This window comes from Eimeria necatrix, genomic scaffold, assembly GCF_000499385.1.
Source record: "Eimeria necatrix Houghton genomic scaffold, Enh_scaff64, whole genome shotgun sequence".
Lineage (NCBI taxonomy): Eukaryota > Apicomplexa > Conoidasida > Eucoccidiorida > Eimeriidae > Eimeria > Eimeria necatrix.
The window spans coordinates 75,575-92,532 of NW_013651717.1; the positions used below are offsets into that span (position 1 = coordinate 75,575).

At 56.5% G+C, this 16,958-nt stretch overlaps 5 protein-coding genes across 5 annotated transcripts; 2 read left to right on the forward strand and 3 right to left on the reverse strand.

Moving 5' to 3' along the window:
- Positions 1-515: 515 nt before the first annotated feature.
- ENH_00068660 (hypothetical protein, conserved) lies at positions 516-1,999 on the reverse strand (the record flags this gene model as incomplete). The annotated part of the gene is given in 5 exon segments (XM_013577405.1): positions 516-704; positions 708-709; positions 985-998; positions 1,134-1,770; positions 1,951-1,999. Coding segments are annotated over 5 exon segments (891 nt in total).
- Positions 2,000-5,681: 3,682 nt separating this feature from the next.
- On the reverse strand, positions 5,682-6,892 carry ENH_00068670 (40S ribosomal protein S9, putative; the record flags this gene model as incomplete). The annotated part of the gene is made up of 2 exons (XM_013577406.1): positions 5,682-6,317; positions 6,830-6,892. 2 exons carry the CDS (start codon positions 6,890-6,892, stop codon positions 5,682-5,684), a joined length of 699 nt encoding a protein of 232 aa, XP_013432860.1.
- Positions 6,893-12,211: 5,319 nt separating this feature from the next.
- Positions 12,212-13,228, forward strand: ENH_00068680 (hypothetical protein, conserved; the record flags this gene model as incomplete). Its single annotated transcript, XM_013577407.1, has 1 exon — positions 12,212-13,228. The coding sequence occupies one exon, from the start codon at positions 12,212-12,214 to the stop codon at positions 13,226-13,228; it is 1,017 nt and encodes a 338-aa protein (XP_013432861.1).
- Positions 13,229-13,241: 13 nt separating this feature from the next.
- On the reverse strand, positions 13,242-14,669 carry ENH_00068690 (hypothetical protein; the record flags this gene model as incomplete). Its single annotated transcript, XM_013577408.1, has 1 exon — positions 13,242-14,669. The coding sequence occupies one exon, from the start codon at positions 14,667-14,669 to the stop codon at positions 13,242-13,244; it is 1,428 nt and encodes a 475-aa protein (XP_013432862.1).
- Positions 14,670-16,067: 1,398 nt separating this feature from the next.
- ENH_00068700 (hypothetical protein) lies at positions 16,068-16,337 on the forward strand (the record flags this gene model as incomplete). The annotated part of the gene is made up of 1 exon (XM_013577409.1): positions 16,068-16,337. The coding sequence occupies one exon, from the start codon at positions 16,068-16,070 to the stop codon at positions 16,335-16,337; it is 270 nt and encodes an 89-aa protein (XP_013432863.1).
- Between the last annotated feature and the right edge of the window lie 621 nt (positions 16,338-16,958).

The window sequence follows — 16,958 nt, forward strand, 5'->3', positions numbered from 1 at the left end:
GCAGCAGAGGCCGTCACGGCGGAGCAGCGGCGGCGGGAAGACACGGGGGAAGCTGACTGGCTGCTGCCTCGCCGCCGGGGGGCCTGGCGGACTGGCGAGCGGCAGTGCTGCCTCGTGGAATTTAAAAGACTTTTTTCATTTCCAGTTCTTATAATGGATGAGAGCTGCTGCTGCGTCGGAGTCTCAGCCGCTAGTGGCGTGCGCGGCGACGCTGCGCAGTGGCCCACAGGCGAGGCTTCCCTCGAAGCCATCGGGCTTGAAGAGGCGCGGCCTCGGGGAGACCGCAGCGGCGACTGCTTCTCCTGCAGCTCCTTGAGGCTGTGCCGAAAGCCAAGACGCAGAGAGGCGCCGTCCGGCAGGGCTGCATCCCCGTTTGCTGCTGCGCTGCTGCTGCTCTCGGGGGGCAGGAAGGCGAAGAGAGACTGAGCCACCACACGGAAAACCATTTGCAGGAAAGAACTCCGCTCATGGGGTCCTTCTAGAAGCAAATAGTGAGAATTTATGCATTAATTGCACTACACAGCATGGTGCAGGGGGTTAAGAATATTGTTGGGCCTAGACTGCCTTGTGGACAGTTCAGGATATTCGAATGTGGCCATGTTCATGCCTGCAAAACGCTTGAGCAGATTCACACGGCGCGCATGCATGCGCGCATGCATGCGCGCATGCATGCGCGCATGCATGCGCGCATGCATTGCAGCAGCTCACCATGTCTTCCGTGCGCTGTATCGTCAGCCTTTTGTGGATATCGCTTCTCAGGGCTACGGTTTCCTGCGGCCCGGTTGATGCTGCGAGTTGTTCCAGCCACTTATCTCTCTGGATCTCTTCCTCCTTTCTCTGGTTTTCATCATAACCCAAAAGGAGCAGCCGCTGCGCCCGTGTCAATACACGGGAAGCAGGCTGCAGCAGCTGCTGCTGCAGCTGCAGCCACTGGTTCTGGCCCTCGAAAGGGAGCAAGGCCGCCAGCAGCAAACCTTGCACTGTTAGGGGCTGGTGCCTGCAAACAGCAGAAACAGCAAAGTAGAATGCACTGCATGCATCCATAGTTCAAAGAACTTAACTACTGCTGCCGCATATCCACAACGAACTCCTCCTGGCCCCCCCTTGTGGCAATTCACATTTCTCCCCCTCACCATTTGGACAGTCTGAAGTGCGTGCTGCGAAATGCATGCAGCTCCTCCAGTAAAGCCTTGTCGTCTACTTCATCCGTGTCAGTTTCACTTTGGTTATGCTGCCCCCAAAGATTCTCCCAAACTGACTGTCCAGGTTCGAGATGTTCGAGGACGTGCAGCTGCTGCCGCCGTGCCGCCAGGTGAAACAGCACCATATCCTGCTGCTGCTGCTGCTGCTGCAGCGCATCTCCTGCGGTGCTCTGGCGTCTCCTGCTGCTGCTGCGGCAGCGGGTGGCTTCCATCGTCGAAGACACTGAGCTGCGTCTGCTGCTGCGAGGAGTCCTTTGAGTGGGCTCACCCGCAGCAGCCGCAGCCTTGGCAGCGGCTGCTGCCACGGGTTCCTCTTCCCGTTGCAGCTGCTGCAGCACGAGCTGCTGCTGTATGCTCACATGCCGCAGCAGCTGCTGCTTCTTCGCTTGCTGCTGGAGCTGCGGGGCCAGGATCCTCTGTCTCAGCCACTTTCGATGCAGCTTCTGTCTTTCTCGCCAGTCTGTCTTCACGTAGACGTAAGCTGTGCGGCCCTCTGATGAAACCCACATGTTGCTGCTAATCTGGTGTTTGATCTCCGCCCCTTTCAAGTCGAACCGAGTTATCAAATCTGAAAATAAGTCCGCAACACAAAAGAGTGCAACATAAATTGCTGCTGGGTATTCTGGTTCTGAATCTCAGAAATATCCACTCAAGCCAAACCACTTCACGGTCTTTTGCCTCTCTTTATTTGCATGCACTTTCCACTTTTATGAATAATTTAAGAATTTCGCCATCACCTGCGGCTTACCGTTCCTAAACGACAGATAGAACCACCACGTTTCTGTCTGCATGAACATGTGGGTGATACTGCAGAGGAAACAGCCGCAGCAGCAGCGCACCAATGAACCACATGGGTGGCCAAATAACCAAAAAAAGAAGAAATAATTGACAACAAAAACGAATAAAACATTTCGTTTTTATCAGAGAAGACGCTGAAAGCAGAAGAAGAAAGAGTCTTAACCCAAGAACTGCAGCGCGTCTACTGCTGCCATGCATGCAACAACTGCAGAACTAAGTTGGCTTAACTGCTGCCACGCATGCAAGAACTGCAAAGCTAGTTTTGTTTAACTGCTGCCACGCATGCAACAACAATAAGCTAATTATTTAACTGCTGCCACGCATGCAAGAACTGCAAAGCTAGTTTTGTTTAACTGCTGCCACGCATGCAAGAACTGCAAAGCTAATTTTGTTTAACTGCTGCCACGCATGCAAGAACACTAAGCTAATTGTTTAACTGCTGCCACGCATGCAAGAACACTAAGCTAATTTTGTTTAACTGCTGCCACGCATGCAAGAACACTAAGCTAATTTTGTTTAACTGCTGCCACGCATGCAAGAACAGTATTGTTGTTGATATTAACTTAGTGTTCTTGCATGCGTGGCAGCAGTGAAACAAACTTAGCTAAGTTAATATCAAAACAAAAAGCTGAGTTTGTTTTTAATAAGTTAAGTTCGTTTACTAGTTGATCAGCGGCCCCTCCATGGCGGCGTCGAAGGAGTAGGCGTGGGTCACTCCCTCTAAGTCGACGAAGGCGGAGAGGTCATCGTGGGAAAAGGCCAGCGCTCGCGCGGGCCTGGACTGCAGCAACTCTTGCAGCAGTTCCTTCGGAACTTGCTGCTTGTTTTCAGCAGCAGCAGCAGCAGCAGCAGCAGCAGCAGCAGCAGCAGCAGAGCCACTGCGCTGCCGCAGACGGTCTGAGGCTTCGCGCAGCAGCAGACACCGCTGCGTCTCCAGCGAAAGTCCAAACGCCTGCGGGCACTTTTCTATGCCTTAAAAAGCGCATGCAAAAAGCAGCAGAAGTGGCTTTCAAGTTCAGCTTTCGCAGCAGCTGTTCTGCGCCATATTTTATATTTGAAATGAATCTAAGGAAAAGGCATTATTATTAAAGTATTATTAAAACAGCAGAAGCAGTTTCGAGAAAGCTTGGAAACCCTTTTAAGCCTCCAGAATCATTCAGAACTCTGCAGAGTTTGGCAAATAGCCAGCAGGACTTGTCCTGCATTTTATTAGTTAGGTGCATGCATGCACAGGGAGCGCAGCTGCCGCTGCTGCAGCTTCGCCTCAGCACCAACACTCAGCACTGACAGCAGCAAAAGCAAATTAAATTGAAATAAAATTAATTAATTAAAGCAGCTGTTACCGAGACACGCGAGCCAGTCGTGTTCGTAGGCCGCTATGGCGCTCGGGGCGCCCCGTCCACTGCCCAGATCGCAGAAAACACTGAAGTGATCAGCTCCATATTGTTTGGCAAAGGCCACCACCTGCAGGTCACAACGCTGTACGTACACCTCACGCAGGTGTACGTACACCTCAGGTCACAACGGTGTACGTACACCTCACGCAGGTGTACGTACACCTCAAGAAAGCGGGCGGAAGCGCGTGGAAGCAGCAGTTTCGCTTCGTTTCACTTTGTTTTTTTTGCAACTGGTAGGAGCGGCAAAGGCCCACTTGTTTGATGAAGCTTTCGATCATTTCGCCGTACATTCCCGCAGTGGAAGTGGCAATCTGCGCAGTGTGGCCTCTGTACAGAAACGCCGTGGGCTTGGCCGCGTAGCCCGGGTCCACTGCGCGGGCTTCAGCAGCAAGAGCAGCAGCAGAGGCCAGCGCGGCCTCCGCCATATCTCGAGCAGCTTTTTGAAACTCTGCTGCTGTTGGCTTTTCGTCTTCAAGTCCGAAGGGGGTTTGCTGCCGCCGCTGAGTCAAGCAGCAGAAACACACAGAGTCTTCAGCAGCAAAGCAGCAGCAGCAGGACTTTGCAGCAGTTCTCGAGCAGCAGCAGCGCAGCAGCAGCAGGACTCTGCAGCAGTTCTCGAGCAGCAGCAGCGCAGCAGCAGCAGGACTCTGCAGCAGTTCTCGAGCAGCAGCAGCGCAGCAGCAGGCTGCAGGGAAGCAGAGGCTCACTGCTGCGCTGCGGGGGCTGTGCTGCAGCTGCTGCAGCTGCTGCAGCTGCTGCAGCTGCTGCAGCCCCGAAGACACGTAGGGCCCGCAGCAGCAGGCAGCAGACCGCCGCCGCCGCTGCACTGCAGCAGAACCCGCGCTGCTCTGCTGCCGCAGCGGCTCTGGCTGGGAAAGCGGGAAAGAAATGGCCTCATCTCCGGGGCTGCAGCAGCGGGGGGCAGCAGCAGCAGCAGGCAGCTGCTGCTCCCAAGGCCCCTCAGGCTGCACAGGCGGGCCTGCGCAGCCTGCTGCAGCAGCAGCAGCAGCAGCAGCTGCAGCAGCGGGGGGCAGCGGGAAGGCGCTCATCTGCTGCGAAGTGGGAAAACGGCCAAGTCCGCCGCTGCAGCAAACTTCCCGCGGGAAGCAGCGAGGCAGCGCCGCTGCTCAGGCCGGCATGGGGGAGCAGCGCAGCAAAAAGAGCAGCAGCAGCTCAGCAGCAAGCAGCAAAAAGGTGCAGCAGCAGCTCAGCAGCAGCAAAACTCCGGGGAAGAAGAACGCGCAGGACTAGAAGCCTCCCGTCGCCACAGAGCTGCTTCATGGCAAGTGTCGGTGCCGCCCCGAGGCCGGGAGACGCCCTTTTCAGCACTTTGTCGGCAATTAATGCTTTTAAATGCAAAATTAATGCAAAAAGACAAAACTTTCTGGAAAAATTGCGGAAAAATACACTGAGAGGGTCGAGACGCGGGGCTGGTTGTCGGGTTGTGTTGGGTGGTTTCGTCGGCCAGCCACCGGAGTTCCGCGGCTCGCTGCGGACTTTGGAAGTTTGTTTTAATTTAATTTCCAAAAAATTAATTAAAAAGAATCCGAGATGGCAATTAAATGCGGAAGACAACGCAGTTGGCCCGCCAAGCCACACAGCAGCCACGAGGGCGGCGCCCCGGCCCCGCCGCGCCGTGCACTCCGGCGCTACTGCACTTCAGGGGCTGCTAAATAGAAAAATAAAAAGCTTTTATTCAACATTTTATTTTTTGGTTTTATTTCGCGGGGTTAGCCGGCAAAATAAGATTAAAATGACAGACTGAACTCCCCGCGGTGACCCCGCGCAGCCCACTGCAAGCCCGCCACTAACTGCGTTCTACTTTCTCAGCAATTTGCCGTTTTTGCAGACAAAAGTGCAGTTTAAATCGGCAAAAAGTGGCATTTTAAGAACCTCTGGCTGAATTTGAGAAGCAAAAAGCAAAACGGCGACTCAAATGGACTTATTAAATGCCTTTGCGTCGTTTGAACGTCCAGTTCGCCGCAGCGCCCCCGCCACCAGCAGCAGCAGCAGCAGCAGCAGCAGCAGCAGCGCGTTGCTGCTGCCGCCTGCTGCTGCGCAGCAGCTCTTTCGTTCCTTTCAACCCCCTCCCCCCTCCACCCCGTTTAAACTCCCCTAAATTAATTACAATTAATTAAAATTAGCAATAATTAATCATAATTAATTGCCTATTCCTCACTCCTCATCCCCGTCCTTGTCCTCCCCGCCCCGCAGCGCCTTTCTCTTAACGCGGCCCGGCCTCCCCCCCCCGTACGGCGATGTCAGTGAAAATTCGATGTATTTCTCAGAGTCCACGCGGACGAGAAAAGAAGGAATGTCGACGATTTGTTTTCCGACTCGAATGTGTCTTTGGCGGATGAGACACCGCGCGTGGTGTATAGACTTCGCAAGTCCCAACTTGAAAACGCGAGTCTGCAGCCGCCGCTCCAAAAACTTCTGCACTGTCAAACCCAACACGTAGTCCAGCTTCTGCTCGCCCTCGCTCAGCAGCCCCAGCCGCACCATCCGCCGCAGCAGCGCGGTCCCTGAGCGAACAGCAGCAAACCCACCCGCTGCTGCTGCTGCTGCTGCTGCTGTAGTAGTAGTAGTAGTAGCAGCAGGAGCAAGAGCAGCAGCAGGAGCAAGAGCAGCAGCAGGAACAGCAGCAGGAACAGCAGAGGACCAGCAGCAGCAGCAGGAATAGCAGCAGCAGCAGGAACAGCAGCAGCAGCAGCAGGAACAGCAGCAGCAGCAGCAGGAACAGCAGCAGCAGCAGCAGCAGCGGACCTTGGAAGATGCGTCGCGGGTCCTTTTCTTCGAGAGTGAGGAGCTCGCGAGCGGCCGAGCGGATCTTCGCGAGGGCGTACTGGACCCTCCAGACTTCGCGTTTGTTCTTGAGGCCATACTCGCCCAGGAGCCGGAGCTCCTGGTCCAAGCGCTCCTGCGCAGCCACACACTTCCGCAGCCCCTTTTCTTGTTTTTAATTAATTTTAATTATATTTTATTCTTTTCTGCCTTTTTTCCGACAAAAAAAACGCAAAAACTCGCAAGATCACCGAAAACCACGCAAGCACCGACGCAGCCGCCTCCCGCGAGCTGTCCAGACACCCCGGCGGCGCGCCGCGCGGGAAGGAGAAACTGAAAGCCCCGGAGCTCCCTCTTCATTTAAATAAATTAAATTCGAAGAAAAACATAATTTTGAAATGCAAAATCGAAAAATAAACAGCAGCGGCAGCCCGAAGCCTCGCGCGCGCGCGAACTGCCCGCGGCTGCTGCTGCAGCCTGCCAGCCCGCGGGCCTTCTGTCTCAAGAAAGCAGCTCAAGAAACACTATTAGCAATTTTCAACTATTTGCAAATATTGGGAAGAATCCCGGGGCGGGTCCCCCACAGCGCCGCCGCTGCTGCTGCTGCTGCTGCTGCTGCTGCTGCTGCTGCGGGAAGCAGCAACGCACCTTTTCGAAGGGGCGCTTGGGGTTGCGAGCCGTTTTGCTGTGGTTTCTGTAGCTCTTCGGCATTTTGCAAACTTCGAAGAAAAGCCTCGAAAAGAGATGCCGCGAAGTTGGGGAAAGAGATCTGCCCTGCGAGCTTCCCCACGCGGGCTGCGCCGCAGCGCATGCGCCAAGCCCCAGCAGCAGCAGCAGCAGCAGCAGCAGCAGCAGCAGCAGCAGCAGCAGCCCTGCTGCTGCGGGTCTTCTGCAGTCCTAGTTCTGCATTTTGCTGCAGCAGGGGATTTCTCGCGGCTTTCTGCGAAAGCTGCGGCCCCAGAGGCCCCCCAGAGCTGCATGCAGGCCTGCGGGCCGCAGCCACTTCTAAAGAAATCAAACTTAGAGAAAAAAAACTTCAAATCTTTTTTTAATTCTCCAACTTTTCAGAAAGCTGCAGTCTTCTGCTGGAGGGCAGCAGCAGAGGCGGATCTGCAGGAAAAATGGGGCTTTCTGGGTCACTTTGAAGCCCCTTTTGAATGTTTTTGAATCTTTTTTAATTATTTTGATTATTTAAACACTTTTTTGCAAAAAAATTGACTTTTTTTCATCCAAAATGACACAAATGACAGTCGGCGGCGGCCGCAGAGTTGAATGCGCGGTGGTGGACACTCTGGGGTGTACGTACACCTGGTTACATGGACTTCACTCTTTTGCATTCCCGCTGGCTTTGGCTGCAGCTCATTTTTGTTATTTTTTCTTAATTAGTTTTATTTTGCAATTAAATATTAAATGATTTATTTTAAAGACCTTTGGGGGGCTTTTTGTGGGCCCTTAGGGCCTCTTTTGCTGCCACTTGCTGAAAATTATAAGTCAATTAATTAAATAAAGATTTAATTCTTTTTCTTTTTTTCACATTTATTTTTAACAAACTTCTGATTTATTCCTTTTGCAATTTTAAATCCAATTATAATCACCTGGAGCCTTGCCATTAGATTTGGCCCCCAAAGCAGCAGCAGCAGCTGCAGCGCGGGGAAGCAGCAGCAGCGCAGCAGCAGCAGCAGGGAGAAGCAGCAGCAGCAGCAGCACGGAGCAGCAGCAGCAGCAGCAGCAGCAGCAGCAAATGCGTCTTGAGAAGGCCCTGGGGCCCTCGCGAGCTGTCTGTACAGCAGAGCTGCTGCTGCTGGTGGGAATTATAAAATCCCAAAAAGACTTTTCTAACTTTAAAAGAGGCAGCAGAAAATAAAATTAAACACCAAATTAAATAGCAGCAGCAGCAGCAGCAAATCTGCAAGCAGCAGCAAATCTGCAGGCAGCAGCAAATCTGCAGGCAGCAGCAAAAGCCCAGGAAAAGCTTAAGACTTTTTGAGGCACTTTTCCAGAAAAGCTTTGCAGCTTTACAACTTCCACAAGTGTCAGTAAAGACATTCTGCATAATGCTAAGTCCTGCTGCTGCTTCTGCTGCTGCTGCTGCTGCTGCTGCTGCTGCTGCTGCTGCTGTCTTTGCCCGTGCGGAGTGAGCCCGGAGTGCTGCTGCTGGGCTTTTTGGGCCTCGTGGACCAATGGTCCACTTCGTTTATTTTTAATGGACTTTTTAAATGGACTTCAGCCACAAAAAAGACCATTGGGGCCCCCAAAGAGACCTTTCTGGCTGCCCAGTGGTCTTTTCTCGTGGCCTCTGAGGTGGAGTTTATAATTCTCATTAAAACTTCAAAACAATTAAAATGGCGAAGCAAAACTGCTGCTTGGGGGCCCTGAAAGGCAGCTGCTGCTTGCTCTCAGGTGTATCTACAGCTCCTGCAGGAGCTGTAGATACACTTCTCTCGAAAGTCTTTTCAAAAGATTCATTTTTAGTTTTTTCGAAACAACTCAAAGCCCTGCTGCTCAAGACACTCTGTAGAAGCTGCAGAGACTTGCTGCAGCAAACTAAGCAGCGCAGCTGCAGCAAACTGCGTCTTGTGCAAATACAGATATAAGAGGCTCTTCACTGCGCGCCGGCCAGGGGCTCTGGCTGGGCCCAAGAAGCCTCAAATGAGTGAAATAGTTCAAAAAAGCAAAATAGTTCTCTTTTTTTCATCTTTTTTGACTATTTATCTCCGTTTTTCCCCGAAGTTCGGCGCACTCCCCAGCGCACAAGCCCTCCGGGGCTCCAGGGGCGGCAGCGCCGCAGTTTTTGGCAGCAGCAGCTTTTTAGTTGAAGTGCTTTTCGAATTTGCGCAAAATTTGAAGTGATTGGAGCAAAGAAGTTCAGTGGTGAACTTCTGCGGCGCGGGGTGTCTGTACACCCCAGACACCGCAACGTTGGCGCGTGCGCTCGGCAGTCTGCAGCGAGTCTTCTTGACTTTCCAAATGCAATTTGTGTTTGCTGCTGAATTAAATGGTATTTGTTTCCGTTTTTTGCTGCTGCTGCTGCAGCGGAGAAGCAGTCTGGCCACTTTGCTGCTGGTCGCCTCGGGCAGCCACGCCTCGCCTCCGCACCTCCCGAGGCACTCCGTGCTTCCAAAGTGCAGAAGAATGAATTTTGAAAACATTCAAATCTGCTCCGAAATGGATTAATGGAGCTTAAATTTGCGGTGTATGTACAGTTTCAGCAGCCAAAGGCCTGCAGCCACGCGCAGTGCTGATCGGCTTCCGTGCTCGGGGCTGTTCTCACTTTCGTTCTCGTTGCTTTTCGCCGTTCAACTCGAGAAAAAAGTCCTTTTAATGCTTCCTAAAACTGTTTTCGACAAATAGGACTTCAGCAACTCTTCGAATTCGCTTCCGAGCTCCAGCTTTCCCGCATGTCTGCAGCTCCCAGTGCGTCTTCCAGTTCTTCTTTTCCCTCCGCAGCCCCGGAGGAGCTGCAGAGCCACTGGACTCTTTGTTTGTCTCGGCGGTGACCAGTGGACCACTTGAAGGGCTCTGTGGCCCGCTGCTGCTGCGGCCAGCGCTGCGGCTGCTGCTGCTGCTGCTGTTGCTGCTGCTGCTGCTGCAGCGCCTTCCCCGCCTGCTGCCTCCTGCTGCGGGCTTCTTTGCTTCCAGTTGATGTGCACTTCCCCCTGGCCTTTTGGCGAGCAGCAGCAGCAGCTGTAGCCGCTGCAGCAGCCCCTGCAGCAGCAGCACCCGCAGCAGCAGCAGAGGCCCAGGAAGGATGAGTTGATCCGCCCTCGCGCCTGCTGCTGCTGCTGCTGCTGCTGCTGCTGCAGTTTGCTTCCCCCCGGGCACTTCATGGGGATTGGGGGGCCCCCATTTGCTGCAAATGAGCGCAGCGAGGCCCGAGCCCGCGGACTTGGAGAGCAGCAGCAGCAGCAGCAGCAGCAGCAGCAGCCAGGGGCCCCCCGGCGCAGCAGGGGCCCCCCAGGACCCTCAGGGGCCCCCCGAAACCCTCGAAAAGGCAGCAGCAACTCTTGCTGCTGCTGCTGCTTTTGCAATGGCAGCTTCTCCTTCTAAACCCATTACAGATGAACGCCATCCCCTGGTCTTTAGGGGGCCCCCCGACTTGGAAGAGGGTGGGGGGGGCCCCCCTGCTGCTGCTGAGGGGCCCCCCGAGGGGCCCCTGGGTCTTCCCTGGGCCGGCTGGAGGCGCAGCAGCAGCAGCAGCAGCAGCAGCAGCAGCAGCAGCGCAGGAAGGCACGCCAAGGGGGCCCCCCGCCTTGCTGCTGCTCCCAGAAACGCCCACGCTGCAGCAGCAGACACGGGGGCCCCCCTGCCTGCTGCGCAGCAGCAGCAGCAGCAGCAGCAAATTGCAAATGGAGGACTAACTCGGATTTGGAGAGTTTGCGGCTTGGAGCCGAAGCCGGTTAGTCCCAGCTGCTGCTGCTGCTGCTGCTGCTGCTGCACTTGCTGCTGCTGCTGATCTGGGCGCGGCTGCTGCTGCAGTTACTCCTGCTGGAGCTGTAGCTGCTGCTGCTGCAGTTGCTGCTGATGATGGCGTAGCTGCTGCTGCTGCTGCTGCAGTTGCTGCTGATGATGGCGTAGCTGCTGCTGCTGCTGCTGCTGCAGCCACAGTGGGTGATTGAGGGAATTCTGCAGAAATAGCTGGAGAGCCCCAGGCCTCAAGCCCTAAACCCTAAACCAGGGTTTAGGGTTTAGGGTTTAGGGTTTAGGGTTTCTATTTCGGCAGTTTGGGACTTCAGGTTTTTATCTATGTCCGATTTGGAGGGTTTAGGGTTTTATTTAGAGGGTTTAGGGTTTCTTTGTGAGTTTTAAGGGTTTCTTTGTGAGGGTTGAGGGCTTGCTGCTGCTGCTGCTGCTGCTGCTGCTGCTGCTGCTGCTGCTGCAGCTGGGCCCGCAGCAGCACCCGCGGGAAGACGTGCGCTTCACTGCTGCTGTTTTTTTGGTCTTTTTTGCTTTGGAGATTTTCGTCAACTTCGACTGTGGGGCCATCCCCTGCACTCTTTCGCAGTTGGCGAGCGAGTTTCGCCTCTCTCCCACCTGGCAAGGTCAGCAGCAGCAGCAGCAGCAGCAGCAGCAGCAGCAGCAGCAGCGGCAGCGCAGCAGCAGCGGCGGCGGCACGGCAGCAGCAGCTGCTGCCGATGCAGCGCGCGGGCCCGCGGAGGCGCCTAAAGGCTGCAGCAGCTCCCGGCCCCACAGAGGCGCATGCGTAGATAGGCAGCGACACAGCAGCAGCAGCAGCAGCAGCAGCAGCAGCAGCAGCAGCGAGGCGCACGTAGAGAACCATTAGCTGGAGAGAGAGGCAGCAAGAAGCACTTGAGCAGCAAGCGAGCGCCTAGCTGCGCAGCCCTTGACTCTAGCCTGCTGCGAGATCACTGCTGCCGCTGCTGCTGCTGCTGCTGCTGCTGCTGCTGCTGCTGCTGCTGCTGCAGGCATGCTGGGGGCTTTGCCGTACGTGGGCCTCACGCTGGCCTCGCCCTTCGCCGGCCGCGTCTTTGCGCAGTGGTCTTCGAGGCGGGTGGTTGGCGTGTCAGTGCTGCTGAACGCGCTGGCCACTTTGCTGCTGGTGCTGACGGCGCTGCTGCAGCAGGAGAGCAGCAGCAGCAGCAGCAGCAGCAGCAGCAGCAGCAGCAGCAGCGGCGGCGGCGGCGGCGGGCTGGGGCCGGGCGCCGCTGCTGCTGCGGGCGCGTTGGAGCCGGCGGGTGCTGCGGGCGGCGGCGGCGCGGCGGACGCAGCCGCAGCAGCAGCAGCAGCAGCAGCAGCAGCAGCAGCAGCAGGAGGCGCAGCAGCTTCGTTTTTTCGGCTGCCGTGCTTTGCTTTCGGAGACCTGACTGCTGCTGCGCTGCTGCTGCTCGCCAGCCGCTTCCTTGTTGGCTTAACTCAAACTCCTTTTGTCATTTATGCTCCCGTTTGGGTCGACGAATTCGCCCCTCCCAAAAAGGCCGCCCTCTGGATGGGACTCATGCAGGGCGCTGCAGTCGTCGGGGTCACTGTCCGCTGCTGCTGCTGCTGCTGCTGCTGCTGCTGCTGCTGCGGCTGATGTGCTTGTTTCTGTTGCTGCTGCGGCTGCTGCTGCTGTGCTTGTTTCTGTTGCTGCTGCTGCTGTGCTTGTTTCTGTTGCTGCTGCGGCTGCTGCTGCTGCTGCTGTCCTTGTTTCTGTTGCTGCTGCGGCTGCTGCTGCTGTGCTTGTTTCTGTTGCTGCTGCTGCTGTGCTTGTTTCTGTTGCTGCTGCTGCGGCTGCTGCTGCTGTCCTTGTTTCTGTTGCTGCTGCAGCTGCTGCTGTTCTTGTTTCTGCTGGGGCGAAGGCTGCTCCTGCTGTTGCTGCTGCTGCTGCAGCGCGCGCCGCTGCTGCAGCCGCAGGCCGCGGGCTCTGCTGCTGCTGCTGCTGCTGCTGCTGCTGCTGCTCTCATATTGGGAGTTTGCTTCTGCTGCTGCTTGCAGGTGGGCTACCTGACTGCGGGAGTCCTCTCTGTCTACTTGGGCTTCAGCTGGAGAGCAGCAATTTGTGTTCAAGTTTCATTTCTTTTTCTTTTATCAGTTTTAGTTTTTGCTTTTCCCAAACACTACGTGGACACTCCCTGGGGCCCCGGGGCCCTGGGGGCCCCTGCATGCGCCCCGGAGGGCAAAGTTGCTGCAGCAGTTGCTGCAGCAAAGGAGCCAGAGGCGGCGGACTGCGGGGCGCTGCAGCAGCAGCAGCAGCAGCAGCAGCAGCAGCAGCTGCGGGATGCGCCTCTGGCGGCGGACTTCGGGGTGGAGCTGGGAGTTATGGGCAGCCCCGGCGGCCGCTGCAGCGCGCCTCTGCAGCCGCAGCAGCAGCAGCAGCAGCAGCAGCAGCAGCAGCGGCTGCAGCTGCTGCATGCAGAGGAAGACAAGGACTCTTCCCTGGCCAAGTCCCCAGCAGCAGCAACTCACAGAAGAAGATCAGCAGAACCCTTAACCCCCACAACTTACAGCCCCGCCACAGGAGAGGGGGGCCCCCCTGAGGGGCCCCCCTCTGGCTGCAGCAGCGCAGCACAAATGAGCCAAAAGCGAGCTGCGCTGCATCTTTTGATGTAAGTGGAAGTTGTTTTCAAGTTTGCTGCTGCTGCTGCTGCTGCTGCTGCTGCAGTGTTGCTGCGCATCTGTTTCGCGAGCTGCTGCTGCGGCAGCAGCGACTGCCTTTGCTGCTGCTGCTGCTGCTGCTGCTGCTGCTGCTGCAGCGTCGCAGCGCGTGCGTTCCACGCAGCTGCTGCTGCACCGCTAGCGCTGCGTTGCTGCTGCTGCTGCTGCTGCTGCTGCTGCTGGCTGGCGCACGCGGGCGTCCATCCCGCCTCTCCCGCCGCTCACCCGCCGCCGCTGCTGCTGCTGCTGCTGCTGCTGCTGCTACTGCTGCTGCTGCTGCTGCAGGACGCCGATGTACGTGTTTCCGGTGCTGACTCTGTGCGCGTTGCTGTTCGTGGTGACTGGCGTGCAGTTCTGGGGCACTGTGCTGTACGCCTCGCTGCTGCAGCTGAGTCCTGCTGCAGCAATGTTGACTTTTGCTGCTGTTGCTGCTTCCTCTCCCGTGGCTGGAGTCCTCATGGGGGGCCTCACTGTCGACAGAGTCGGCGGCTACAAAACCCCACAGCCCCGCACCAAAACCCTCTACGCATGCACGGCCTACGCCGCTGCTGCTGTTGCTGCAGGTCAGTCCAGACCCTTTTCCAGGGGCCCCCAGGGGCCCCCAGGGGGCCCCCAAGGGGCCCCAAAGGGGCCCCAAAGGGGTCTCCAAGGGGCCCCAAAGGGGCCTCCAAGGGGCCTTAAAGGGGCCTCCAAGGGGCCCCGAAGGGGCCCTCAAGGGGCCCCAAAGGGGCCTCCAGGGGGCCCCCAAGGGGCCTCCAAGGGGCCCCCAGGGGGCCCCCAGGGGGCCCCTGGTGCCGTGGGGAGTTGGGTGTGGGGGAGTTGTGGTTGTTGCGTGTTTGTGTTTGCTGCTGCTGAGTAAATTATATTTTAAAAGATTTAAAGAAAGAATAAAAAGAAAGCCAAAAGCTTCACTTTTGCGCAAGTGCAGCAACTCAGCAGCAGCAAACCGCTCCCCACGCCCCCCGCCGCCGCTGCTGCTGCTGCCGCTGCTGCTGCTGCTGCTGCTGCTGCTGCTGCTGCTGCTGCTGCTGCCTGATGTTGTTGGTGTTCGTGTTGCTGCTGCTGCTGCGGCTGCTGCTGCTGCTGTCTGCTGTTGTTGGTGTTCGTGTTGCTGCTGCTGCTGCGGCTGCTGCTGCTGCTGCTGCTGCTGCTGCCTGCTGCTGTTGGTGTTGGTGCTGCTGCTGCTGATGCTGCCTGCTGTTGTTGGTGCTGCTAATGGTGCTGCTGGCTGCTCTCTGCTGCCTGTTGGTGTTGCTGTTGGTGCTGCTGCTGCTGTTGCCGCCTTCGCTGCTGGGTTTGCTGCGGCTGCGCCTGCTGCAGCTCCTGCTGCTGCTGCTGCTGCTGCTGCTGCGCTGCAGGGGCGTTCCTGCCAGGAGTAGCAATTGACTTGTTTCATGGGGGAGACATTTTAGGTCTCCGGGTAAGGGGGGAGATTTGCTGCTGCTGCTTTTTTGCTGCTGCTCTTTTTGCTGTTTTTAATTCTGCATTTCTGTTTTATTCCTTTCGTATTTGGTGGCACCTTATCTGCTTCTTAAACCCCCGCAGGTCTTTCTAGTTTGCTGCTGAGGCAGAGGCTCGGGCTCTAGGGTTTAGGGTTTAGGGTTTAGGGTTTAGGGTTTAGGGTTTAGGGTTTAGGGTTTGTGTGCGCCGCAGCTGGTGCTGCTGTGGTCAGTGTTTGGCCTTCTCTTCTGCAGCATTAGTGCTGCTTTTTCTCGAAGTTTGGAGCAGCAAAAAGGACATGCTGCTGCTCGCGAGCTTCAGGTGTACGTACACCCCGAGCAGCAGCGCGAAGCAGCAAACTCCCGCCCCCAAGGCTTCCTTCCCATCACCTCCGACGCCGTCTGGCAGCAGCAGCAGCAGCAGGAGTGAACGGCGCAGCAGCAGCAGCAGCAGCAGCAGCCAACGGGGCAGCAGCAGCAGCAGCCAACGGGACAGCAGCAGCAGCGGCCGGGGCTGCTGCAGCGGCGGCTGCAGCAGCGGCGGCTGCAGCAGCGGCAGCCGCTGCAGCAGTCTCGCGTAGCCACTGCAGCAGCAGCAGCAGCTGCAGCCGCTGCAGCAGTCTCGCGTAGCCCGTCGTCGGGCGGCTGCAGCAGCGGCAGCCGCTGCAGCAGTCTCGCGTAGCCACTGCAGCAGCGGCAGCCGCTGCAGCAGTCTCGCGTAGCCGCTGCAGCAGCAGCAGCTGCTGCAGCCGCTGCTGCTGCAGCGGCTGTGCGGTGTATCGACAGCTCGGCAGCTGCAGCTCGCTGTCCACTCTCCACTTTTCTTCACTTATTTTTTGTTGTTGTTTTGCTGCTGAATGTGGGGCAGCAGCTGGCTGCCTGCGGCTCCCACAGCAGCAGCAGCAGCAGCTGCTCGTTGCAGCGTGGGCAGCCCGCAGCAGCTGCAGCTGCTGCAGCAGCAGCGATGAAGTGAGCAGCAGCAGCTGCTGCTGCCGCTGCTGCTGCGTTTTTTTGTTTTCTTATTCGTGGCGAACGGCACGAAGTGAACAGATGCGGCTTGTGCCGCCGCCTATCTATGGTTTTTGTGTTGTTGTTGCTGCTGCTGCTGCTGCTGCTGCTGCTGCTGCTCATTTTGCTGCTTTTGCTGCTGCTGCTGCTGCACCTGCACTTTTTGCTGCTGTTTTTGCATACTTGTAGCTTTTCCTGTCGCGACGCAGGCGACGTAGCCTTTGCCGCCCTGGTCGTTGCTGCTGCTGCTTCTGCTGCTGCTGCTGCTGCTTTTGCTGCTGCTGCTTCTGCTGCTGCTGATCGGCTCATGGGCCCACTGCCTATGAGCTTTTTGCTTCACTGGGCCGATGCTCCCTGTTGCAAAGCCAGCTGGAAGTAACGTAACGGCAGCAGCAGCAGCAGCAGCAGCAGCAAGAGTGGAAGCAACGGCGGCAGAAGCAGCAGCAGCAGCAGTTGCAGCAGCAGCAGTTGCAGCAGCAGCAGTTGCGGCAGCAGCAGTTGCAAGCAGTGGCCCCTTCAGCACAAGCGAATGCCGAGGCAAACTGGAGGAGATGAGTCCACCCCGGGCGGAGCAGCAGCAGCAGCAGCAGCAGCGGTGGCAGCAGCAGCAACAATAGCAGCAGCAGCAGCGGATTTAACACCGCTCAGTTGTTTTGTCTTTGCTTTTTGCCATTGAGGGGGCGTTAACTGGCCTCTGTTTCGCGAGACATAAACTTTTGTGTTTCTTTAAATTATTTAATTTCATTTAAAAAGATGTTTCTGCGGCGGAGAGGAACGAGGCTGCTTCGGCAATGACTGGAAGGCTGCTCTGGTGGAGCTGATTCTCTGCAGATTCTCCGCGATCTGCCTCCAAAATTCCACCATTAAATAAAATATTTTAATTTCTGCAACTCTGGAGTAAATTGCGTTTTAAATTTCCTAGAGATCGCGCGAAAATAGTGGGAAGCGAGGCAGTTGAATCGGGTGTACGTACACCCGAGGGCTCTGCCGCTCGCCAGGGCCAGTCGCTGGCGAGTCATTTGTTTTATTCTTTCCTTTTCTTGAGTTCGGGGCACTCTGAGCAGCGAATGAGACGCTGAGTTTTGCAAATTGGAATTTGTTTCAATTTCTTTTCAAGTTTATTTATTTCTTCTTTTATTTCTGCGCTTCGAGTCGCCGAGACCCCGCGGCGCGCAGGCCTCAGCAGCAGCATCCCCACAGCACTTGTGCATGCAGAGAACGCGAGGTGAGACTTGTGG